The sequence below is a fragment of the Suricata suricatta genome, chromosome 17 (assembly GCF_006229205.1).
Source record: "Suricata suricatta isolate VVHF042 chromosome 17, meerkat_22Aug2017_6uvM2_HiC, whole genome shotgun sequence".
In the NCBI taxonomy this organism is placed as follows: Eukaryota; Metazoa; Chordata; class Mammalia; order Carnivora; family Herpestidae; genus Suricata; species Suricata suricatta.
This window is the reverse complement of record NC_043716.1, coordinates 1106564-1131353: the sequence shown is the minus strand read 5'-3', so window position 1 is coordinate 1131353 and position 24790 is coordinate 1106564. Positions and strand designations below refer to the sequence as shown.

General features: G+C 55.9%; 1 protein-coding gene across 1 annotated transcript; it reads right to left on the bottom strand.

Annotated features, from left to right (window-relative positions):
• Positions 1 to 381: 381 nt before the first annotated feature.
• On the bottom strand, positions 382 to 24639 carry NUP88 (nucleoporin 88). The gene is made up of 17 exons (XM_029928458.1): positions 24246 to 24639; positions 22712 to 22881; positions 21853 to 21978; positions 18899 to 18985; positions 15915 to 16091; positions 12599 to 12785; positions 12063 to 12210; positions 9234 to 9332; positions 5014 to 5104; positions 3709 to 3810; positions 2133 to 2291; positions 1767 to 1892; positions 1610 to 1675; positions 1428 to 1508; positions 1101 to 1227; positions 867 to 982; positions 382 to 610 (listed from the first exon to the last, which is right to left on the bottom strand). The coding sequence occupies exons 1-17, from the start codon at positions 24531 to 24533 to the stop codon at positions 547 to 549; spliced, it is 2214 nt and encodes a 737-aa protein (XP_029784318.1). The 5' UTR covers positions 24534 to 24639; the 3' UTR covers positions 382 to 546.
• Positions 24640 to 24790: the final 151 nt, after the last annotated feature.

Below are 24790 nucleotides of genomic sequence, written 5' to 3'. Positions count from 1 at the left end.
GCGGCTCTGGGAGGGCAACCTGCACGCGGAGGCGGGGAGCCCGCTGCGGCCTCGCCACTGGGGCTCCGCCGGCTCTGCGCCCCCTGCGCGTGGCCATTCGCACTGAAGGCGCGTCCCGAAGAAAGTGTTCCAATTAAAAAGCTGCTGCCTAGTTCACCGTGTGCTCCCGTCCTTTCCGTGCTCGGGGTCCTCCCCTGCGGTCACGTTCCCGGCGCCCGTGTCCAGACACAGCTCTGGTGTTTACTCAGGTTTGGACAGGACTCTGGGTGGCCCACGGCGACCGGCGGAGTGCAGCTCAACGTCTCCGCGTGGTTTTAACAAATCCTAGGCCCTCGCCGAAGACCGTCACGCACTTGGGCTTCCACAGAAAGCACATGCCGGTTTTTCAACGAAAGCATTTATTTATAAAACAAGTATGAAAGGTCTGAATCACCAAAGTTCATCTAAAACGTCTCTTCATAAATTAGATACTGCTACCTGTTCGTTTTACAAATGCATTTGCACCTGGACTCGTGCGGCCTCTGTGTGAACCTGCTCCCGGCGGGGTCAGAAGGTGACGTGGTGCCGGATGTCATTAATCTGCCTCACCATCTGTCTGATGTGCTCGCCCCTGCAAGACGGCAGAGTCACTTACCTCCAGGGCCGGGCACCGCGGAGAGGGACTCGGGAGAATTTCAACTAGTGACAGACACACGTGTTGGAACGCCCCACTGAAAGCCCCAGTGTGAGGCTTCCGACGAGAGCGCGCCTGACACCACCACCAGGCCCCTCCTGCTCCCCCCGCCCCACCCCCACACTCCAGGGCCCGCGTGACCCTGGCTCGCGGCCCGGTGGGCACCGTGTCCGGGCAGAGGAAGGGGACTCACTCCTCCCGCAGGACGGACTGGATGCACTTGCGCTGCTGGGCGCTCAGGGCGATGGCTCGCTGAGGGCTCAGCACCTTCTCCACCTTCCGCTGCTGATAGTCCTTCTTCATGGTCACCTCGAGTACCAGACAGACATGCGTATCAGGCTGCAGTCCACGCACACGCTCACGAGCATGGTGATCCGTGAGGAGCACACCGGCACCGTGCCCTCGCCCACCGCGTGCCCTCGCCCACCTGTTTGATGGCGTTGCCCAGGTGACGGAGCTGCTCAGGGATCAGCTGCAGCTCTTTCTTCATGTCCCTCTCGCTGTCGGACAGGACGGGGAGCTGGGCACGGAAGCTGTGCAGAACTGCCTTCATCCTGGGGGAGGGGCAGGTGAGCGGCTCAGCCTCTGCTCGCCCCCCGACGGCCTGGCAGGGCCCCCCCGTCCTCCCAATTGGCGCTTCCGAGGCCCCGAGGCCCGGCAGCACCTGCCAGGGCCTGTCTTTCGCAAACCGGCCAACCATTCGTCCCGAGCACTGAGCAACCGCAGCAGGACCTGAATGTCACGACCCGCTGACCTGTTCATGAGATCCTCCTGTTTCTCCTTGGCCTCCTCATACTTGTCGGCTAAGCGCTCTGCCATTTCCCGCAGACTCTTCCTAATGGCAGAACAGCAAGGGGTGTTGGGGTACACCCGACGGGGAAGCCAGGTGCGCAGTCGCGCGTCTGAGCCACGTCCCGTGCCTCACATGGGACTCACCTCTCCTCCCGACAGTAACTGAGATCCTCCAGCTGCTTCTTCTTCTGGTCACATAATAACTTGACCCTTCAAGAACGGAGCAAAACGCAAGGTGATCCGAGGCCGTTGCACCGCGGCAGCTACCGGCCAGGGGCCACGCCGAGGGCCCAGCCCCCACCTGCGCTGGATCTCCTCCTTGGCCAGGTCCTGCCTGAGGATGTACTGCTCCCGGAACACCTGGGTGGCCCGGCTGATGAGCTGCAGGCTCTCTTCGGGCGGAGGGGCCGTGTCTTTGTCAGATGACCTGTAAGCAGTTACAACCACACATGGGCTCAGGGCTCAGGCCACAGGCACGGCGTCCCTCCGTTCAGCCTGCCCCCTTCAGCCCCCATCCTCCCCCTCCAACCCCCGTAGGTTAAATACACCGTTTGTCTCAACTTGCGGGACACTGAAAGGTACAGAACACAGCAGCGGACGACACAAACAGCGATGATGTAAACGGACAGGACCTGTTCTCATAACCCACACGCCCCGAGCCCCGTACTTCAGAAACGCTGGGTTTGCAACACTACGTTGCAAAATGCTTCTAATGTGCTTTTCAAAGGAATCCGGGGTTTCGGATAGAATGCGGAGCGGCGACTCTTCCACTGCCTTGTCTTCCTGGGTGCAGAGCAGGGGAGGGGACACCGGATGGACCGTGCTTCTGCAAAACACAGAAATGAGTCAGCCCCATCTACCGCAGAGTCCTGTACCGCGAGGGCCCCAGGAACGCACCAGCCACATCCACCTGCACGGCGGGAACACGAGGCACGAGAAAGTGTTACTTGTGTAACAGAAGAGCGCCTGTTTTCTGCCCTGAAGAGGCCCCCAGGGAGAGGTGTCCCCGTGCTACCGGGCGGCCACCGTTCAAAGCATTTTCGGACCCATCTTCTCAAAAAAGAATTTGAGAATTTGAGCCTCAGGGCACAAAAAAAAAAAAATTTGAATTGACAGACGCAACACAAAAATATCACTTCATCGGGGACTCTCTGCAAAGGACTGAGGAGCCACTTGTGAGCTGGAGTCCCAAACAGATAAACGACTCATCTCCTAGGTGTAATTTCAGATTTAGCCGGAAAACCACTGTATATCCTGTATTTGCTCTGTTGAACTTGATCCTAAAAACCAGATTCACTCGAATAGTGCAGACCCTCCCAGCGGCAGTTCCGGAGCAGGGGCGTGCGGGACGGACCGCGATGCACAGACCCCTGGTCCCGGGGGCGCTGGCGGGTGTGCTTTTTCCCTTCGGGCTTCATGGTTTCATTCTGAAGGGACCCAGTGTGACCGTCTATCACTGTCTGAGCAAATATGCCAGGGAAACAGGCAAAACGGTGAATTTTTTTAAAGTCTTAGTAGAAAAACCAAAATTGACCGTGAATTCTCTTCCGTTCCACCAAATGGCAGAATTGGTCAGTATTCAGAGATCGTGAAAGTTCCTCCAGGGACGTCAGGTGATGCCAGCGTTCTCAACTAGGTCCGTGCGCAGAAGCCCCTGCTCTGCACGGACACCTGGGGACCAGGGGAGCCGAGCACCTGATCTTTGGGCGGCTCCTCGGGACTCCCACTCCCGCACTCGTGAGCCCTGGCTGACCTTCAGGGCCACCCAGCAGGAGGCGGCGCCTGTGGCTTCACAGGAGCTCCTCAAGGGGAAGGATTAGGAACCCGCTTTCCAACCCTCCCGACTTCACGTGTTCCCTGCTGTTGCTCTGAGGCCCGCAGGGACGGGCACCTAGGGTGTGGCTGTGGGGCCAGAAGGCCGCAGGTCTGTGGCCCCCGCGGATGTATTCTGGCCACCTGAGCACGCCTCCCAGGCCAGCTTCCCCTTCCACCGGACGGAGGACAGTTCCGCCCTCGAGGGGCCTCGGATGTCCCCAGAGCCTGGCGCAAGGCCGGCGTGGACGTCATTTCCACGAAGTCATGTGAACAGAGGAGCTCGGTACTCTTTTCCACACTTGGAACTAAAGCTCCCAACTCTCGTGCCTGAAACGAGTCCTTCTAGACGTGGCAGCGACAACAGAAACCTCCCCTCCTCCCCTCGCCTGCAGAGCGCAAGAGCCGCGTGGGCACGAGGTCAGACTCACAACAAAGGCCGGACGAGGCATTCATAGCCGCTGGTGATGCAGATCATCGTGGGCCCCAGGATGTCCGGGACGATCCAGAACCCTCGGATCGGGGCTGGCTGCCTGGAACGACACAGCTCCGGCTGGCGTACGAGGACGTGCGGACCCGGAAGCCGGGTTCGGGCCCAGAGGCCACCTGCTCGCCGAGCCCCGGCAGCCCTCCCCAGTCGACAGGCCGCCCCCTGCCCGCTGCCCAGGCCCAGCCGACTTCCCCCAGCACCCACCCCGGAGCGGGCGACCTGCACAGAGCCGCGGCCCTGCAACGGGTCCAGCGCTTCACCTAGTGTCCCCATCCCCGTCCCCGCCTCGTGGAGGGCAGTCCTGGGACTGGCGGGGACGGCCTCCTGGCCAGCGCCCCATAGGCCTCCCCGCTCCCCTGCCCCAGGCAGCAGTGTCTGCATAGCACCCCTTCACCTTTCTGGGGAGGGGAGACGGAGAGGGGTCTGGAGTTAACAGTGTTTCCGGCATGAGATCCGCACAGGCAGGAGCACACACGGCTCCTGTGACTTCAAGCCGGGCTGCTGCAGGGACGATGGCCCGTGTGGCCTCCTGGCTCCCAGTCCCCTCCCCGCACCGCAGCAACAGCCATCCCCGCCCATCTTCGGCCTCACTCTGAAGCGGCGGTTAGTTTTACCCGTTTGAGGAACGCACAAGGACGGGGTTCTGTCATCCACTTCACCCGTTCACCGTCCAAACCGGTGCCGCCCTCCCGTCCCTGGAAGGGCCCTTGCCGCGGGACCCTGAGAGCCTGTGTGCTGCCATTGGGGTCTCCAACGCCCTCCTCCCGGGTCAGCCCCAGTCGTCTGGCCGCTGCAGCCCTTCATCCCTGCTCTCCTCCCCCTGCGCCCTCCCCCGGCCCGGCTGCGTGGACACCCTCCAGGAACAGACCCCTCCACGTGCCCCCACCCACGTCTTCCCAGGTCCACCCTTGCTCCCATGGCCCAGTTGTCCAAAGGTACCACACAGATGCAACTGTCCCATGTAGGCACATGGCCGTCACTCTAGATTGTCCCTCCCCTGCTCACTGAGTGTTTGCTGGCCTTCAGCCGGTAGAAACAGTATTCTAGACACGAGGCCACAGCGCACAGCGATGCACGCAGACCTCGGCTCTGCCCCGACCGGCCTCACGTTTTCTAGACAGACCGTGACCTCAATATGCGCTGCGGGACATAAGGTCAGGGTCACGGCAGTAAGCTGGGGTGGCGAGTGGGGAGCACCCTCCGGGCAGAGGCGTGACCCAGGCGGGTGAAAGGGGCAGGTCCTCACCTGCAGGGCAGCGGCTTCGTACACAGGATGTGCTCCACGAAGCACTTCTGTTCCGCAGCGAGCTCCTGCAGGCTGTCCTTGTCCTCTTCATCTGCAAAGGCGCACACACAAGTGACTGGCGCGCGCGCGGTCACAGGTCTGCAAGGGCAATGCAGCCAAGGCACGACCCGGACCGCCGTGCCCAGGGCACTCCGCCTTCCTGCCGCAGACCCCTCCTTCCCGCGGTGGCAGGGGGACCTGGGCCCCGAGGGGGACACACCCGTCCCGCTTCCTCACCCACACCCGGGAGTTGTACCACAGCTGTCTGAAATGTCGTTCCCAATACGCACACCCGCCGTTTAGACGGCGCGATCCCCGGGTCTTCAGTGTACCGGGAGAGCTGTGCGGCCCTCACCAGGACCCAGACCGTCCCGCTGCCCAGAGGAAGCCCTCGGCTCTGCCGCAGGCCCGGTCACGGCAGCCCCCGCCAGTCCGCTTTCCGGCTCTGCGGGCCCACCCACCCTGCCCCTGTCACCGGTGTCCTTGTTTGGGCCTGGCTGCGTCCACGCTGCATCTGTGGGCTCATCTGTGTTGCACAATATGCCATCAGACGGATAGATCGCTGTGTCCTCACAGGGTAATGGGCACTTAGCCATCTGGCCCTTAGGAGTAGCGCTGGTGTGGACACGTGTCTACCGAGTGTCTGTGAGGACACGCGTGGCCACTTCCTGTGGGTGTGCGCTGGGCAGAGGTCAGGCTGCAGCCGCAGGCTGACCGTCTGAGGGACCACCAGACTGCTTCCCAAAGGGCTGCACCATCTCACATTTCCATAAACGCTGCACTCACAACCCTAGTTACTGTCATTTTTTCTTTAGCCATTTTAATGGGTGTGAGTGGTTTTTGTGTGATCTCATTTCATGACCAGAGACAGCGAACACGTTTTCACGGGCTTAACAATCTGTACCCCGTCACAGGAGGCAGATCTACTCAGATCCTTTGTCCGGTTTTCAAATTGCGCTCTTTGTCTTATTACCAAGTTCTAAGAGTTCTTTTGTATTCTAGACCAAGTGCATTACCAGACAGGATTTGCAGATACTCCCTCCTGCCCCCCGGCCTCTCTCTGTACTTCTGTAATCATGCTTTCTTCTCAGAGTTCTGCAGGTTTAGGTCTTCTTTTTAGGTCTCTGATCCATTTTGAGTCATTTTTGTGTTATGGTGTGAGCGAGGGGTCCAAGTTCATTCCTGTGCATGTACACGTGCCCTGGTCCGAGCACCGCTTCTTAAAAAGACTCTCCCTCCCTGCTGACCTGTCCCGGCACCCGCGTGGATCCCCAGCCTTCTGTAAGCAGCTTGGAAGCATGGAAGTCCCAACTTTGTTCTTGTCTATCAAGACTGTTCTGGCTGTTCCAGGCCTATAGAATTCCAAGTGAATTTTAGGATCAGCCTGTCAATCTGTGCAAAGCCAGCTGGCATCCTGACGAGGAGGCTACTGGGTCTTCACATTGACTGGGGCGGGGGGATCGCCCTTTCACAGCATTATGTTTTCTGATCCATGAACATGGGATTTTTTATTTATTTAGGCCTCTTATTTCTTTCAGTAACATTTTGCAGTTTTAAAAGTGTATGTTTTACACTTTTGTCAAAGTTAAGTATTTTGTGTGTTTTGAGGTCACCACATATGGGATTATTTCCTTAATTTCCTTTTGGATTGGGCACTGTTAGTGCAGACACAGAACTGATACTTGCAGATTGCTCCTGGGTTTGGCAACCTCTCTGCAACCATTTATTAGTATAAGTACTTTCTAACAGGTGTCCTATGATTTACTATGTGAAAGATCACGTTTTCAGAGAAGAGGAGTTTCCGTTCTTCCTTTCTAATCCTGATGCCTTTCAGTTCACTTTCTCGGCTACTTCCCTCACCTGGCGCCTCCACTCCGATGTTGGACACAAGCGGCGGGAGGGCCATCCTCTGGCCGCAGATCTTCAGGGGAACGTAAGCAAAGCAGCTGTGTAAACAGCTCAGCTGGACCTGCAGCTGAGATTTTCCAAGCAAAGCCCTGGCTGGTCTCTTTGTGCTAATTACAGGAAGATGTAAGAGAAAACATAACCGGGTTTTTACAAAAACCACAAAGATCTGATGATTTAGGAAATTCTCAACCTATCTGAATGGCAAAAGAGGCTAAAATTAAGAGATTCGCCGTTAGGAAATCACGCTTTAGAGGAAAAAGCCACTGGTGTGCTGACAGGTCAGCAGGATCAAAGATCAGAAGGTCCAGTCACGCAAGGGCTCCCTGAAGGAATCAGGAGTGTGTTCTCAATCCTGTGGCCACGTGAGCAGAACTCAAAATAGAGACGGGATCCCCAGGAAAGGCCTATGGGTGAACCAACTTCTTCCCATACACACAGGAGACCAGAAAGTTCTTGAGAATCTGTAGCCACGGAAATACTGCTGCCGTGCACTGAAAGGGTCACGGGATGCGGAGGAAAGGCTGTTCCGCCCCCAGTTCCGCAGGCAGAAAACTGGGTAATAAACCACTCAGCTACAGGTCAGTGCTAACTTTCTGGAAAAGAGGAAGGATTGCTCAGGGCAGCTCTGCAAGCCCAGGGAGCACCCCCAGGCCTCGAAACCTACCAGAATTTAGGACGCGTGGTTGTGGTTTCCCTTCCGTTTTCTCCCTTTCTGACCTGGAATGGGTGGAAACTATATGCACGCCTGTCCCACCACTGCGGTCTGGGAACGGAGAGCTTGTTTTCTAGTTTCAAGGCCCGTGGAGAGGCATTCCTCGCAGGACATGATCTACTCAGAGTGTTTACGCAGCCGAGCTGGACGATGTGGGACATTCAGGTGGGGCTCGTGAGCTTTAGAGGAGACTGTGCCGCCTGCGCTGCTCTAACGTAGGTTTGGGACGCGGGTCAGATGGAAATCTTTGGAGGCCATGGGGTGCAGGTGCAGACTAGGCAGAACAGCAATCTCCCCAACGGGGTCTGTATCCAAACCCCAGAACCTGTGAGTCGTCGGGCTGCAGGCGGAGGAAGAGGCTGCAGATGGAACGGGAGCCGGTCACTGGTCTCGGAGGTAGAGGGAGGTGGATTGTTCTGGATGGGCCCGAAGCTATGACAAGTTTCATTAAAAGGGAAAGAAGGAAGCAGAAAAGGAGAGGAGGACTCAACTCTCACCACTGCTGACTCTGGAGCCAGAGGACGGAGACTCTGAGCGAGGGGAGGCCGGGGAGGCCAGGATGATTGTCACCTAGCGTCTCCAGAAAGGGAGGTCATCCCAGGACTTCTAACCCGGAGAGCTCTAAGGTAATCGATCTTTGCTGTTGTGACCCACTAAGTTTGTGATTTATTACAGCAGCAAAAGACAGCCACAGAAAACACCTGGGCCCTTCCCCATAAACATGGTGCTCGCGGTGGCTCTTCCTAGATGCCCCCGAGCAGTCTGCGAACTTTTCAGTCCTTGTTTGCTGAGCGCCTTGAACAGGAAAGTCTGCATTCCTCAGACCCCTTTTCTGTCTGCGGACACGACGAGGCGGTCTGTCCTTCACCAGTGCGGCGTCTACATCGGCGGGTTTCGGGGCGCTAACCCAGCCTCGTGTTCCTAGGAGAAATCCCACTTGGGCCTGGGCTGCCTTCCTTTTTGTACGATACTGGGTTCAGTTTGCGAGTATTCTGTTGAGGATTTTTTGCATCTGTGCTCGTGACAGGTGTGTGTCTGTGGTTTCCTGTCCTTGCACATCTGTCTCGTGTCCGTGTCAGGGGGGCAGTGACCTCAAAGAGTGGGCTGGGGGGTGCTGCTGCTTCCTTCTGTTGTTGGAAGAGCTTGTGAAGAACTAGTTTCTTTAAGTGTGAAACTCTGAGTTTCTGGCTCTGAGCTTTTCTTTTCGGGTTGCTGATTGCTATTTCAGCCTCTCTGCTAGTTTCAGGTCTATACTAACGGTCTAGTTAGTCGGTACTGGTAGTCTGTATCCGCCTCGTCGTGGGGACCTGCGTGGCGTGCAGCTGTGCACGGTTCTGTCGTGACCTTGAACCACTTCTGTGAGGCCGGTGCCACGGTCTCCTCTCTCGTTCCCGACAGGACTGAGTCTTCGCTCAGGGCTGGTCTCACCGAACAGGCCCATGTTGTTTTTTTCCGAGGACAGTCCTTTGGTTTCATTGACTTTCTCTATTATTTTTCAGTTCTAAACTAACTACTTTTTGACAGAATCTGTGAATCACACCAAAAAGCCCAGCGAACTCACCTGACCCAAGAAATTTGTGAAGTTTATGAATCCAAGTTAGCCCGACGCTGTGCACGCCGGCCTCGTGAGTGCAGTGGTATCTTGAGGGACACTTGGGATCTGCAGATGGAAACGTCAACGGCACACAGGTCATCGTTCGAAAACTGGCGTCCACCCGGCAGCCCATGAGCGCACCGCCCACGGAGGGGACGGGCGACGGCCCTTCACACCTATGGGACTACCTCGGGGATTTGAATTTTAAAACTCAAATTCAACTTTCAAATATATCTCAAGTATTTTTCAAAGTAATGACTACAACCCAAACGTTATTTCTAAACCTTCACAGAAGAATTCAGCGAAACACGAACGCTGCGGCCTGCCCATCCCCTCTGCACACGTGTCCAGACAGCGCCTGCGCCGGCGTCCCCAGCCTGCGTGAGCAGGTCAAGGACCAGCCGCAGCTGCCGGGGGAGCCGTCCGTGGCCGTGCGCCCAGGCAGCCGGCAGACACCAAGCCTTACTTGTCCTGGTAACATGGACTTCCAGTCTTCACATTTAAGTTTGGATACAATTCCCTTTTTTTTCTTAAACAAGCTTTCCTCCCTATGTGGGGCTCGAATTCACAACCCCGAACCAACAGTCACGTGCTCTTCTGGCAGAGCCAGCCGATCCCCAGTAGATGTTTTTCTTTGATAGGATTCTTATTTGACATTCATTTATTCACTCATTTCATTCATTCATCAGAGAGAGAGAGAGAATGCGCGCACGCACCAGTGAGGGGGGCGGTGTGGGAAGAGGGAAAGGTGGGGTCCCAAGCAGGCTCCATACTCAGTACAGAGCCCGACACAGGGCTCGATCCCACAACCCTGGGATCACTACCTGAGCCAAAATCAAGAGTCAGATGCTTAACTGAGCCACTCAGGCGCCCCGACAATCCTTTACATTTATATTAAGAGATATGAGGAACCACTCCGGAGTTTTAATGAAAATTTCTATCTTCTTTTAGAGCCCTAGTACCAGCGAGACTACATGAGACTGAAAGACGGGTTCTGGACACTTTACTTAGGACTGTTTATCCCTGTGACTCCATCCTTTTACAAGATGACACACCTAGAAACAAGATACAGAAATAATTTACACACGAATGCTAATTTAAGATGCAACTGTCATCCATAAACCCTAAGTGAAAACTTCCATCTAAGTGCCTCACTACTTTCTTACCGTTGACTTCATAGTTTGTAAGTGTCATAAACAAATATTAATATTTTTCTATTTTATATGTTGGGGTTCTGAGTAAGTAGCCTCTGAAAGCAGCATTTGCCATATAAAGTTTTAAAACTCCTGGTCTATGCCAACCCTCACTCTGAACAATAAAATGTCAAAAACTTTCTTTTCATCTGCCCACACTTGAGACTTTCAGATTCAGATCCTCTCATTAGGTCTACTATTGTTTCAAAGGACTTAAAATGTGCCTGAGGTGCTGACGTTAATAGAAAAATCTCCATATGGGAAGGCAAGAGAAATCTGTTATAAAAAGAGGCAACATCAGCAAACGAAGTAAGAATCTGCCAAGCACCCGCATCATGTAGTCATTCACTTGTGTCGAAAAAATCTGGGTATGTTTCAGTGGTCGGGATGGACCCTAAGTACAAATCTGAACAGTTCAGTGAATTAGTTGCACATTTGTGAGAATATTAACTCACTAGGAGATTAAAACGCCTACGTTTAAGATTTCCCAAAGAGGGGCGCCTGGGTGGGTCAGTCAGGTAAGTGGCCACTTGGGCTCAGGTCAGGATCCCGTTCGTGAGCCGGAGCCCCACGTCAGGCTCTAGGCTGACGGCGCGGAGCCGGTCTGGGATTCTCTCTCTGCCCCTCCCCAACCTGCGCTCATGTATGCATGCTCTCTCGCTCACAATAAAAATAAAGATTCCCCGAAGATGTGCCTTTACGAGGAAACCAGTAAGTCACTTATGTCACTGGGGCTCAGTCTCATCTCTAAAGCAAAGGTCTGCAGCCACCTGGACCACACGCCTCTGAACATGGCTTCATCAGACACGCTCGGGGAGCCCCTGCACTGGCCCCCTGCGTAGAACCACTACCCCTGAACCAACGCTGTGCTGGGCGGAGCGGAGATGTCAGGCCGCTGTAGACAGAGCCCCTCTCCCTGCACTGAGCCCAAGAAACCTAAGGAGGCTTCAAGACGCAGTGAAACAGCAGCAGGGTCACAGAGTCTTGTGTCAGAGGGACCCCAGAGGTCATGTGATGTCACCCCTACTGCTTTCAGAGGAGGAAACGGACGGCAGAGGGGCTGACCGAATGCCTGCTAATGTGGGAACTATAACCGAAGCCCGGCACACACCAGGCTCCTTCAGCTCAGCCCCGCAGCATCTCAACACACGCTCCGACTGACTCAGCATCTACTCAGAACCCCCAAACAGAGATAAGCTGCTGGAAAAGATCTGGAACTGACCAACCGAGATAAGTTAAGGCAAAAGGAAAGGTAAAAAGGACAACGTTCAAACTGGGTCTGGGCCTGACAAGTGTGCTCTACAATGAAGACAGAGGCCTCGCAGAGACACGCTAGCACCAGTGTGTTACGAGAGCGCACGCGTAAGTAGCTGAATCATGAAGTCACCCTCTGCGTGGACCAGGAAGAATTCCCTATTCTGACTCCGGAGGGATCCAGACTGCAGACCACGATCTGAAATCGTGGGAAACGCGCCCAGCCTTTCCTGGACCTGAAGCACAGCGCGGTGACGAAGCTGGGTTCCCACAGCTGGTCCGCACACCCAGGTGCCCGGGGATGGCCTGTAACCGGCTCCGTGTAAACAGGATGGGACCAATACGTTACCTCTGTGAAGTTTGATGGGACAAGAAAAGTCAGAATCGAAGGGGTCCTCCTCTCCGGACGCCAGTTTCAGGGCGAGCTCCAGCTCCACGCACTCGAACACGTACAGGGAGGGCACGAGGTCGGCCCTGGAGTCCCAGGACGTCTCCGACTGTAAGAGAACCGGCAGTTTCCATCTTCGTGCTCATTTGAAAACGCACACAACTCAAAACACAAGAAATTCTCCTTAATTCCAGCCCCACTTTACCAGGACCTTAATATTCTTAAAAGAGAGAAAAAAGACTCCCTCCTTTTAGAAGTTGTGAATTGAGTTTAGGAGTCATTTTAGCGATTCACAGGTTCTCTGTACCTGTCACTCAAGACCCTGAAGGTCGCCACTCCGAGCGTGGACAGAGTCCAACGTCACATGGACTTCCAAGTGGGCTTCACGTAACGCTAAGTGTTTGAGTCCCCAAGTACACAGAGTGCTAGACGGACACGACCCCTGACGTCCCGAGCGTTCTCACCGGCCCGGGGACCACACGCGGGGCCGGACTCACCGCCTGCTCCTCCTCCTCCTCCCCTTCCAGCACGACGCAGTGGTACAGCGTGCCCGCCTCCGTGGCGATCACCAGGACATTGGGGACGCAGGGCAAGCAGAGCACGGCACAGGCGTCATAGCCATAGTTGTCCTCCGCCGCGGGGTGCATGGGCAACGGGCCCAGCAGCTTCCCGACGGTGCCGGGGCTAAGGGAGGAGGGAACATACACGTGGACACGCTGAGAAGGCAGCCAGGCCCCTGCCGTGACCTCCTCTGCAGCTGCGGGACCCCAACCAACAGCACAGCCCCACGGGGGGGCCTGGGGGGCTCAGTCGGTTGAGCGTCCAACTCTTGATTTCGGCTCAGGTCATGATCTCGAGGTTTGTAGGATCGAGCCCCACGTCAGGCTCTGTGCTGATTGTGCAAAGCCTGCTTGGGATTCTCTCCCTCCCCCTCCTCTACTTTCTCAAAAATAAGCATTAAAAAAAAAAAAGAAACCAAAACCTTTAACAAAAAACAGAAACAAAAAGCCCCATGGCACCGTGTGCTCCTGACCCTCCACGTGCCCGCTTCCCTGGACTGTCGCCTCTCCGCGGCCTCTCACCTAGAGAGAACTTTGTGCGCTAGGGGACACTGACAAGGTCTGAAGACATTTCTGGTTGTCACCACCAGGGGGATGGGGGAGGGAGGGCACCTACTGGCGTCTAGAGCGGAAATGCGGCTCCACAACTCTGCCCAGGGCAGCCGGGCAGGGGTTACTCCCAGCAGAACGTCACCACCACCTGTGTGGGGCTGAGGAGCTGCCCCTCCCCCGCTCTGGCTCGCGCCTCCCTCCTCCAGTGAAGCTGCTCCTGGACTAAGGCCACGAACGTGACCGCGGGCTCGCGGCTGCCACCGACACCCCTAACACGTACAGTTCTCCCTTCTGGTTTTCTTCGGCCTCTGAACAGCCCTCATTTCTGTCTCGTAAATACGGCGCCCCCCAACATTTTGTCACAAGCCCTCTTCGCTTCAAAGCACGCACTCGCACGAGGGCACGGCGAGCCACCCCTGGTTCTGACTACTAAGCACGCAGCGGAGCCGGTCTGTAGCCGGATTAGAGCAACAACGACTGAGTGCCGGGCGACACCCCCAAGAACCGGCGTGGCCGGCAAGCACACGGCACCCAGAGTTGCCAGACCACGTGCCGAGGGTGACAGTGCAAGGATTTACCAGGTACAAAGAACTTGGACGTAAGAAAGGTACAAAAAGTAAGAAAAATCAGGGGCCCCCGGTTGGCTTAGAAAGTTGAACATGTGACTCTTGATTTTGGCTCAGGTCACAATCTCAGGTTTGTCAGGCTCTGTGCTGACAGCGTGGACCCTGCTTGGGATTGTGTCTGTCTGTCTGTCTCTCCTTCCCTCCCTCTCCACCCCTCCTCCGCTTGTGCCCAAAATAAATAAATGTTAAAAAATAAGATTAATGTGAAAATATATTCTGGGAAGAAGTGAACTTTCCAAGCTAAGGAGCAGCTCTGGAACGTTCTGGAAGCATGAAAGACAAATACCAGTAGGAAGGAGACTTTAGCTTGCTAAGACAACAAAAGAGCTGGGGCGCGTGGGTGGCTCAGTAAGTTAAGGGGCTGACTTCGGCTCAGGTCGTGATCTCCCGGTTCGTGAGCCTGTCTTCAGATCCTGTGTCTCCCTCTCTCTCTGCCCTCCCTCACTCATGCTGTCTCTGTCTCAAAAATAAACAACACGTTAAAAAAAAAAAAAAAAAAAAAAAGGGCAACAGAAGAGTAGCTGGCGGGCCGGGCCCTCGCCACAGGCTCAGGGCGCAGAGTCTCCCTGCGGGGCGACCGTGTCACCAGAGGCTCACCCTCCTGAGATCAATCTGACAGCAGCAAGGGCCTGACACGGAGGGGACCGAGGTGGACACGGATCGGGCAGGAGCCGAGGGTCCACAACAAGGACGAGGGGACGGAGAGAAGGGGTCTACGCTTGGGGGGCTTTCCTAGTGAGCGTGGGACCGGCCGGAGAGGCTGCGGAAGGCGACCGCGGATGAGGTGGGGACAGACTGGGGAGGTGCGGGCGCAGGGGGGCAAGGTCTTACCACGACAGTCGCCTGGAGCAGGGGACGTTCGGGTGGAGGCGATGCAGCTGAGAGGGAGCCCCCCGCCCACGGCAGCCTCCAGCTCCCCTTCCTCGTTCTGTGCCCCCCACGCCCCTGCTCCCGCGGGGACCCGGTGGGTCCCTCAGCCCCAGCTCGGGGGCCAGGGGGCCCCCCCTCCCACGGCACGTGAGGCCCCAGACTCACATGTGCCGCTCACAGGGCCCTGACCTCACGTGTGAATCAAGTACATTAGCCTCCGGCCGGACGCCTTTCTGGTTACAAACATGGTCCGGACCCCCTCTCCTGCCTGTGACTGTCCAGGACAGGCGATCCTCCTCCGTCCGGTCCCGTATTTCCAACTGTCCACGAACCGTTTCCTCTTTATAAGCCCAATACTGTGTCACACTGACCGTCTGTAATAGCAAACCCCCCTCAGCTGCCCTCCGGACCCTGGCTGTCTTCACGGCTCAGCCCCTCCCCCGACCAGGAAGGGAGTCGGACCGGCTCAGCCTCCGAGGTAGGTGTGCCCGCTTCTCCTGGCTCAGAACGGCCGGTCCAGTCTCCATAGACACTCAGCTGACTCACTCTGCCCCAGGCCGTCCCTAACCAACGGCTTCATCCTTCGGTTTAGGATCACTGGCTTCCCGCCCCACTATTCCTATAGAAAAGACCCCATGTTCCTCGACGTGGTGTTGGACTACCCACCCCACCCCCCGCCCCCGTTTCCCCCGGGCAGATGCCTCCAGCTTTCTGGAAACCACTGCTCCAGCCACGAGTGCCTGACCACTGAGCCCGAGCCGGAGAGACACATGCCCTCGGGACTAAGTGGTCGCGTCCTTCCCCAACTCCATTAATCCTCACTAGACGTCAGTCCCTGTCCACAGAAGTCTCCCGACTTCCTCACCCGCTGCGAGCCGGGAGCAGTTCAGGCACTCGAAGCCGGGATTCAGACGCCAGGTCCCTGCCACTAGCCACCCTCCTAGTGCCCGGCCCACAAGAGATGCACGACACTTTTGTGGTTTACACTTCGTGAAAACAAACCGTCTTCAGTGAATCTCCATGAATGCTAAAGAACTGACTCAAACAACACGAGGAAATCAAAGGTCAGACAGTCTGTGCCTATCTTTCCCCAAAACATGCAAACCAGGCGTCAAGGTGCTTCCTCATAGCCACACGGAGACCCACGGACCGCGGTCCAGCTGGGACAGGCTCTTCACGCACTGGGCTCACCCGCCTCCACTCACCTGTGCACCAGACTGACGTAGGTGAGGAAGGTCTCCCCGTTCTCGTACAAGATGTACAGCGGGTACCCCACTATGTCACCTTTGCCTTTCTGTCCAAACATGGTCTTGGGGACCGCTGACAATGGCCCGAAGTCAAATGCCACTGCTGTCTCGCCCAGAGATGCGGTGTACGCCCTTCTGCAAAGATATTTAAAAATCAACATGTTGAAAGCAAGAATGAAAACGATGTCCGATGACAGGAGGCGGGGATTCGGTTTGTATTTGATGAGGAAGGCACACCAGAGCACAACTGAATGACAGAAACAGGAAGCTGTACTGCGCTACCTCACGCTCGACAGCTTAAACGCACACACACGCGATGGGACAGATACGCACACAGACGCCTGAACGCAAAGAGAGACCGGAAGCAAATGCTGAGCAGAGGCACATGTTCGCCCCGCAAGGATTTCCTCCGCACCAGCCCCGTGCCCCCCACTGTCAAACATGCTAGGGACGCACCCGTGACTTCAACTGAGGCCCCGCCCTCCAGTGAAACACGCAGGCCGCACACAGAAAGGAACACGAGGCGCCAAATCAGAAAATGACATCATCAGGAAAATGAAGTTGGGGAGGGGCTGCTGCAGGTGCTGCCCGGGCTGGACCCGGACGCGCTGACGTCAGAGCATGGATTCGAAGGAAGGAGGGGAGCCAGTGGGCAGCCACGTGGGAAGAGGGTGGATGTTGTCTGAGGAATGGAGAGGAGGCCAAGCTCGGAGCCAGGGCGCAGAGGTGGGAAGAAGCCGGAGGGGCAGCCTGTGGGCCACGGTCAAGAATACAGCAGAACGAGGGGCGCCTGGGGGGCTCCGCTGGGTGAGTGTCCAACTTCGGCTCAGTCATGATCTCATAGTGCATGGATTTGAGCCCAGCTTCGGGCTCTGTGCTGACAGCTGGGAGCCTGGAGCCTCTTCGGATTCTGTCTCCTTCTCTCTCTCTCTCTGCCCCTCCCCTGCTCATGTTGTGTCTCTCTCTCTTAAAACTAATTAAACATTAAAAAATTTTTTGTTTAATTAAAAAATAAAAAGAATAGAGCAGAATGATCTGCTTTATACCCAAAGTGTTGCTCTGGCTCCACGTTAAGGAGAAACTATAGGAAATCACAGATTTTGTTTTCTTAATATTTTCCTGTAGCTTTTCCCGATTCTCTACAATAAGTATCACCTCTGTAATCAGGAAAAACAAGTGGTGAAGTGTGCGTCTCTGTAAAGTTCAGCGTAACGGGTTATCTGGCGTGACTCTGGGTGGACACGGGGTTAACACGCCCGGGGAGAACAGGACGGCACCAGTGCGTGTGGGGGGACACGCTCACACAGTTCGAGGAGCGACACCACTCCATCATGCTGCCGACATCACGTGTGGGTTTATCACATGGAAAGGTATACGGTGTCAGGAGGCAGGAAAAAACCGAGGAAGCCCAGAATCAGAATAAAAGAACAGCCTGTGTTCACCTAGATGATCCAGACAATGAAGGGACAAAAGACACGGAAGTAAGAGAGACTTAGGTGACCCCAGAGCTTAGTGAATGCAGGCCTGTTTCCCATGATGACAGGAGGTATCAATCAGCAAGTACTGACTCTGGGCCAGGACCTACGGATACACATTTTTATGTCACCTCGTCCATCCTGTACAGTGATCCCAACAGAAAAGCACCAGGATTCTACTGATGGTCACGGGACACGGTCACGGAGATGTGACCGGTACGCCACAGAAGCCATGCAGCAGGGCTGAGGTCACGACCTGCGCACGCAGGCTGCACTGCCTCCTGCCCACGCACCACCTCTGCACCGGGCCTGGGAATGGACACTGGGGAGCTGGGGAGGGTGCCCCGACACTGCGGGCCGGGTGGGGAGGTGGCGTCCACTCCCGGAGGCCGGTGCTTGCCCTCTGGGGACAGATGCAGGTGCTGAGCTGAAACACTCATTCTGAGGGGCACCTGGGTGATTGAGCCTCCAACTTGGGCTCAGGTCATGATCTCACGTTTGTGGGGTCGAGCCCACAGCTGTGCTGACAGCTCAGAGCCTGGAGCCTGCTTCCGATTCTGTGTCTCCTTCTGGTTCTCTGGCCCTCCCCGCTCATGGTCTGTCTCTCTCTATCTCAAAAGTAAATAAAACCTTAAAAAAATAAATTAAAAAAAGTAAGAAAGAAAGAAACGCTCATTCTGAAACTGTCCCCAGGACTTAAACTGGCTGCAGGTCAGCGGCAGCCCGGGACTGCCAGCGGACACGGAGGAGAGCCCTCTCAGGACGAGCGCACCAACTCAGGCCCTTCCCAAACCTGAAGACCAAACACACGCGGGCTCCCAGGCCGAGATCAGCGACCACAGGGGGAGGCTGAGACGGTGGGGCAGCGGCAAGGCCAATCCAGACGCAGACCTCCGCCCCAGCCCCCCTGTGCTGCTCACATACCGAACAGCTACATATAAAGTAGTCGGAGGACTAAGGGCTCAAAAAACAGGAAGAAACACGACTATTAGATGTTACCACCATGGAAACAGGAAAAGAACCAAATGGAACGTCTAAAAATACAACTACTAAAGCCTCGCGCTACGTGCACACGCCGTGGGTGGTCCTATGCAGTCCTCACCAGAAAGACTGGTCACGAGGCCAGAGGAATGGGGTTTGTGAGTCCAAAGGATGACTGTTAACGGTCGGAGAGCCTGGATCATGGCAGAACTTACCACCTCCTTCAGGATCAGGAGGGAACTCCCTCCAGGCACTGTCATTTTAGAACGTTCTCGAGAGAGAGCAGTTGGCAGCTGCAGTGACGTTCAGCTTCGGGAACCCTTGCTCCCTCATCCCATTGCCCACCTGTGCTCACTCCTCAGGTGCCCAGAGTGTGGTCATCGCTGGAAAACCTTGCAATCTCCGTTAGAACTGCATTTATAAATGCACTAAATGAACTAAAGAATAAATGAACTAAAGAACTACCTCATGGCACAAATAACTTACCCTTTATTGAGTATCAGACTCTCTTCTTCTGCTTCTGAAAGCACAATGACCTTGGCCGGTGTCTGAGGCTCACGCAGAGAGTAAATCCTGGTGAACAGAGAGCACAGAGACTGCACTTAAAATTCTTTCTTTTTTTAGAGTGTTTAAATTTTCGAGAGAAAGAGAATCCCAAGCAGGCTCCACACTCATCGCAGAACCCAATGCGGGGCTCAGGCCCATGAACTGTGAGATCCTGACCTGAGCCAAGACCAAGAGTCACATGCTCAATCGACTAAGCCCCCTAAGGTGCCCCGACACTCTTTTATCTCAAAACTGCCCTCCCCTCCACTTGCTGCTGGAGAACTTTCCTACTAGCCTGTACCCCATTTCCCTGACAAAGGGCTTGCTCACTCTGACAAAGTCGCCCGTAACACCCGAGGCCGTGGGCCCTACAGAAACGCCCTGTCGCGCCCCGGACCCTTACGAGCCTGCCACACACTGTTGTGGGTCTGCAACTTCCCTGGTGTCCTCAGGTACACTCACCTCGAGCCGGTGCCCCGCCCAACCCCACTGACCGCCCCAAGTGCACCAGCACCCCTGCATGCACACCACCGGAGTCTGCCCACCACACGCCACTCCTGGCCGGACAGCAGCCACATCTCTCTCCCCTGTACGCCCACCGGACGCTGAGTGAGGGCCGTCCGGCCCCCAGCGTATGCGTGCTGTTGTTACACAGGACACAGTCACGTCACCCCCGCTTTCTCAAGAGAAAATACCAAACTGGAAGTGCGTTTTAAAAATTTTTGCCAAAATCATTTTAATTTAAAATGACAAAGTCAACAACACATGTGGCTATAGTTAAAAGTAGAATTTTCAGAAGCCAATAACATCATTATCGGAAGTCCCACACCCTCGTTAAACCCACATTGAGTTAATCACTTACTTCATCTGACCACCTGAAGAAGTTGTAAACCCAGTTTGCTCCATTACCAGCGAAATACCATTTAATAGACGGTTTTAACAAAAATCTGATGGAACTGGCAACACATGCACCATGGTCTTCCTGGCTGCCTGCACACACCACTGACCTCAAAACACACGCTAATACGAGACGGAACACACAAGAAGGGGAGGCAGCGAAAGGGAGAGCAAGTGCAAGACAGCATCGAGGGGTGCCCGGCAGCCCCAAAACCGTCCACAAGCTCTGGAGCTTTGGGGAAGGGATGTGATCGGTACCCCATATTTATTTATTTTTCACAAGTTTGTTTATGAGGAAGAGTGCATTTGTACATTAGCAGGGGAGGGGGAGAGAGGGGCAGAGAGAAGGAGGGAGGGAAAGGGAGGGAGACAGACTGACAGACTCAAGGAGGCTCCACAGTCAGCCCAGAGCACGACACAGGGCTCAAATTCACAAACTGTGAGATCATCACCTGAGCCGAAATCAAGAATCAGACACTTGACCTACTAAGCCGCCCAGGTGCCCCAAATACCCCATATTTAAAAAAGAACCTTCATGGGGCATTTGGGTGGCTCAGTCGGTTAAGCTTGCAACTTCGGCTCAGGTCATGATCTCACAGTCTGTGGGTTTAAGCCCTGGATCGGGCTCTGTGCTGACAGCTCATAGCTGGGGTCCTGCTTCGGATTATGGGTCTCCCTCTCTCTCTGACCCTCCCCCGCTCATGCTCTGTCTCAAAAATAAATAAATTAAAAAAAAATAAAAAAGATCCTTCTCTAGGTGGGGCCAGATACCTCCTGGGCATCACACGAGGAAGGCCTCGGTCACACTCTACTTCCTATATGGAAGTTTCTAGAGCTGCACTGCAACAGGACTGTGGTGCAGATGCCCAGTTCCCTGTGGCCCTTGGAGGGCAGAGGAAAGGACGCTGGCAGGTCCCATGACTCCACAGGAAAGACCACAATGGTCACGGTGCGGGTGCAAAAGACAGCAAGTGTGCAGACACCCCACCTTGAGAAAGGGCCCAGGGCACAATCGCTGACAGAACAACAGGAGACTGAGCCCCTCCGTTACGAGCAGCTGGAGGCAAAGTGCCGGCCCTGGAGAAACACACGTGTGTGTGCAGAGCCTACGGCGTCAATGGGAGGCTACCTAGCAGTGGACGGGACTCAACGGGGACCAGGGTCACACCCACCCCCTCACAGACAGCCGTCTCCGCCAGCTGCCGGGCTCTCCCTACCCCGCTCCCAAGGAGCGGCACCCAGAGGAAGGAGCCTCTCCTTACACGTCACCCCCACCCCACGGTGTGGGGACAGGGACAAGACCAGAGCAGACCAGGCCCTCCCCACTCGTTCCAGATGCCCCATGTGGGCCTGTGAGATGTGGACTGGACATCAAAGTTCTCAGCTGAGAGACCAAGCTTTAATAACTAAAAGCAGCCGGAAAACTCTGAGATCTAAGAGACCAGTAAGAGAGCAACCACTCAGCAGGGAAGGAGGGGCTGGTAAGGCCTCACTATAACCGGTGATCAGGAAAAACAAGACCAGAGGCATCTGTGCCTGAGCTGGGTCTCCCCAGTCAATGTTTCACATGAGGCAGATCCAGAAGGTTAACTGGTAACATTACAGAAATCTCTGGAGGATTAGGGTGTGTGCTCCTAGAGCTCAACACCAGGAAGGGCATTTAGAAACTGTCAGATTGAACCTGCCCATCTTACAAAACCGGAAACTGAGACTCCCCTAAAACCAAGTCTGGGACCTCCAAGACAGAGGCAGTGTCGGGACAAGAATTCAAATCTCTCGACTCCCACGTGTATTCTTTTCCTGATGGAACACGGCCTCCAAGAGCGACAGAAGGGAGGGGACACACCAGCAGACCAGGACACGAGACCGGACGGGCTGGGAGGGGCCGGCAGTGGCGGTCAGACAACCTGCCCACAGACAGCTCCCAAGGGCCGAGCTGTCGGCGGCCGAGCAGAAACAGAACCTCCCCTCGCAAAGCTCCGAGAGAACCGGAGTACCTGATGACGTTGTCTGAGGTCAGCAGCACCACGTGGGGGTCCAGCAGCTCGCTCGGGTACCAGGCGGCGTGCTTCAGAGTCAGGGAGGCGGAGCTGGTGAAGAAGCGCTCAGCCACGGGCGTGGTGCTGAAACGAGGACCACGTTCCCTGAGCCGCGAGTGGCAGCCTACGGGGGTCCTGCTGCGCGCTGACTTAACACCCAACAGATCTCCTTCTCTCACATCTTGCTGGAGGAGCAAAGCCTCTATTCAGTCAATACCAGTAAGAACCAAAGTAAAACGACTTTCTCAACTACGGAGTATTTTCTACGGTACTTTGTATGTGACCTTACCCTGCTTGCTCCAGCCCGTCAGTAGGCCCGCAAGAAAACTACTGGGGAAATACTATCACTCCTGTTGTGGAAATGAGGAAACGGACTTAGAAAGGGAACGTGTTAAGGGGACCCGGTCTCTACATTGTGGAGCTAAAGGTGGGTTTCTAGCTTGTGTTCTTTTCAACAAATCTGAGTCTGACTCTCACTTTTCTGGGTGTGTTGAAAAAGAAGACACAGAAACTAAACTCAAGTGAACTACGAGCAAACGGTCTGACTCACAGATACCGTTTTCCACAGGTCACCCCGTTTCTACCTACTTGAAAACGGGACTCCGATAAGACAGCAACTCGACAATTCAGCCAGAAGAAACGTGGACTCACACAGAGTACAAACATGACAGGAAGCAGCCAGCACGCAGACCAGCTGAAACGCCGTGAGGTTAGATTCGTGGCACAGAAAATGCCCCGTAAGAAGCACGGGTCTTGAACTACTGCCTGTGGGTACAAAAGACCACACAGAGACACGTTCCGTGGACATACGACTTACCTACAATTTACTGTTAATTTTCCACCTTCGAATTCAGAATTCTTCCCCCATCGTTTGGGCAGCTCCAACACCGTGAGTCCTTTCATTCCGATGAGCGCCACGTGCTGCTGCGTTGGACTTAACAGAACTTGATAGATTTCAAACAGGGGCGGATTTATGCAAAGCAACCTCTGGAAATTAGAAGCCAGCTGGTCAGAGTAGCTCATGTCCATGTAAACATACGCAGCAGGTGCTGGGCAGCGCGAAGCGCCCGCTATCGCTGGCCACAACGCACACAGGACGTGCTGTAGGACAACGAGCTGGGAAAAGGGCTAGCACTTGGGCCGTTAACTGATGGAAAATTATCAACCGCTGAGACCAGAATGTTACGTAAAATGCTCCAGATTTCCCTACCTTGCAAAATAAATACTCTGCATAATTTCCCTTTTCTTTAATTTAGTTTTAATGTCTGTTTATTTTTGAGAGCGACAGAGGGTGAGAGAGAGAGGGGGCAGAGCCAGAGGGACACACAGAATCCGAAGCAGGCTCCAGGCTGGGGGCCGTAGGCACAGAGCCGGAAGGGGGCTCGAACTCTGTGAAATCATGAGCTGAGCAGAAGTCCGACGGGGGACGCCATCGGACGTTTAACCGGAGCCACCCAGGCACCCCTGTTTTGTAGTCCTTAAACGAAGGGAATCCGGTGATTACCAGTAAACACTGCCTCACAAGCAACGACCGACCACAGTCCGTCTGGACCGCTCTCCGTCCAGCCCCACTGTCCCACGTGGTCGCTATAATCAGAAACCAGGGGCGCCTGGGGGGCTCAGTCGGTTAAGCGCCGGCTTGGGCTCAGGTCATGATCTCACGTTTCGTGGGTTCAAGCCTCGCATCGGGCTCTGTGCTGACAGCGAGCTCAGAGCCTGGAGCCTGCTTCGGATTCTGTGTGTCCCTCTCTCTGCCCCTCCCCTGCTCGCACGGTCTCTCTCTCTCAAAATTAAAAGACATTTAAAAAATTATAATCAGAAACGAGTAAAACCGCCCTCCCTTCCAACTTGGGGAATGAGCTCATCTTCTAGAAGCGAAACGAAGGAATTACCGGGGGATAGCTCCTGCATGTCGGGCAAAACCTCCGAAGCCCTGGTGCTTTCAAGTCTGGGCTGCCTCGGTGCAAGCCCGAGCCAGAGTCGGATTCACCCCATTACCTGCTGGGCGCCCCGTCGCGGACCCGGCTTCTCAGAACCAGCCTCCGGAGAAGCGCCCCGCCGCCCCGCGCCCCCTCCGCTCACCCGCGCGCGGTGCTCCCCTGGAGGCTGCACGGCCGCTCCCCTCCGCCCGGGCCCCTAGACCCCGCGGCGCCCCGACAGCATGAGTGGCCCTAACGGGGTCGGAGTCGGCAAGCCTCTGCCGAGGAAGCAAATCCGGAAAGGGAGGCCGCCAGGGGCCAAAACGAGGAGAGGCGCCTCCCGCGCTCAACTGAGACGGAGGCTCAGCACCTGCCGACCCTGCCGGCGCGCGCGGGGCCACGAGCCCGGGGCAGCCCCGCTGAGGGCCACACCTGGTACTGGGAGAGGCCGGGCTCCTCGCCCGCGCCGCCGACGCCCCGCAGCCGCACCACCAGGAAGGAGCTGTCGTCCCCGTCCCACAGGAAGAGCTCTCCGCCCAGGCCCAACACCAGGTTCCTCGTGAGAGGCGGCGACGAGGGCGACGGTGAACACGCCGGCTTCTCCGCTTCGGCTGGGCTCTGGCTCTTCAGCCCTTCGCGGAGCCGTAAGAACACGGCGTGGTTGGGCAGCCAGGTCTGCCACGGCTCCCCGCCACCCGCAACACCCTCGGCCGACGCCATCTTGGCCCAAGTACGCTCCTCGCCCCAGTCGCGCAGCGCGCCGCTGAGCGCAGCCAATCCGCGGGCGGCCGGTCGCGCTTCGGCCAGTCACCGAGCGGGCAGTCCGGAAAAACGCACCCCCCGCGGGGGAGGGGCGAAAGGGAGGGCGGCGGGGCCGGCGGGCGCATCGCGGGGCCGCCGAGAGGGCTTCGACTGGACTGCAGCTGAGGGAAGGCCGGCCCCCGGGGCACAGCCGGAGACTGTGTCTCTGATTGCTG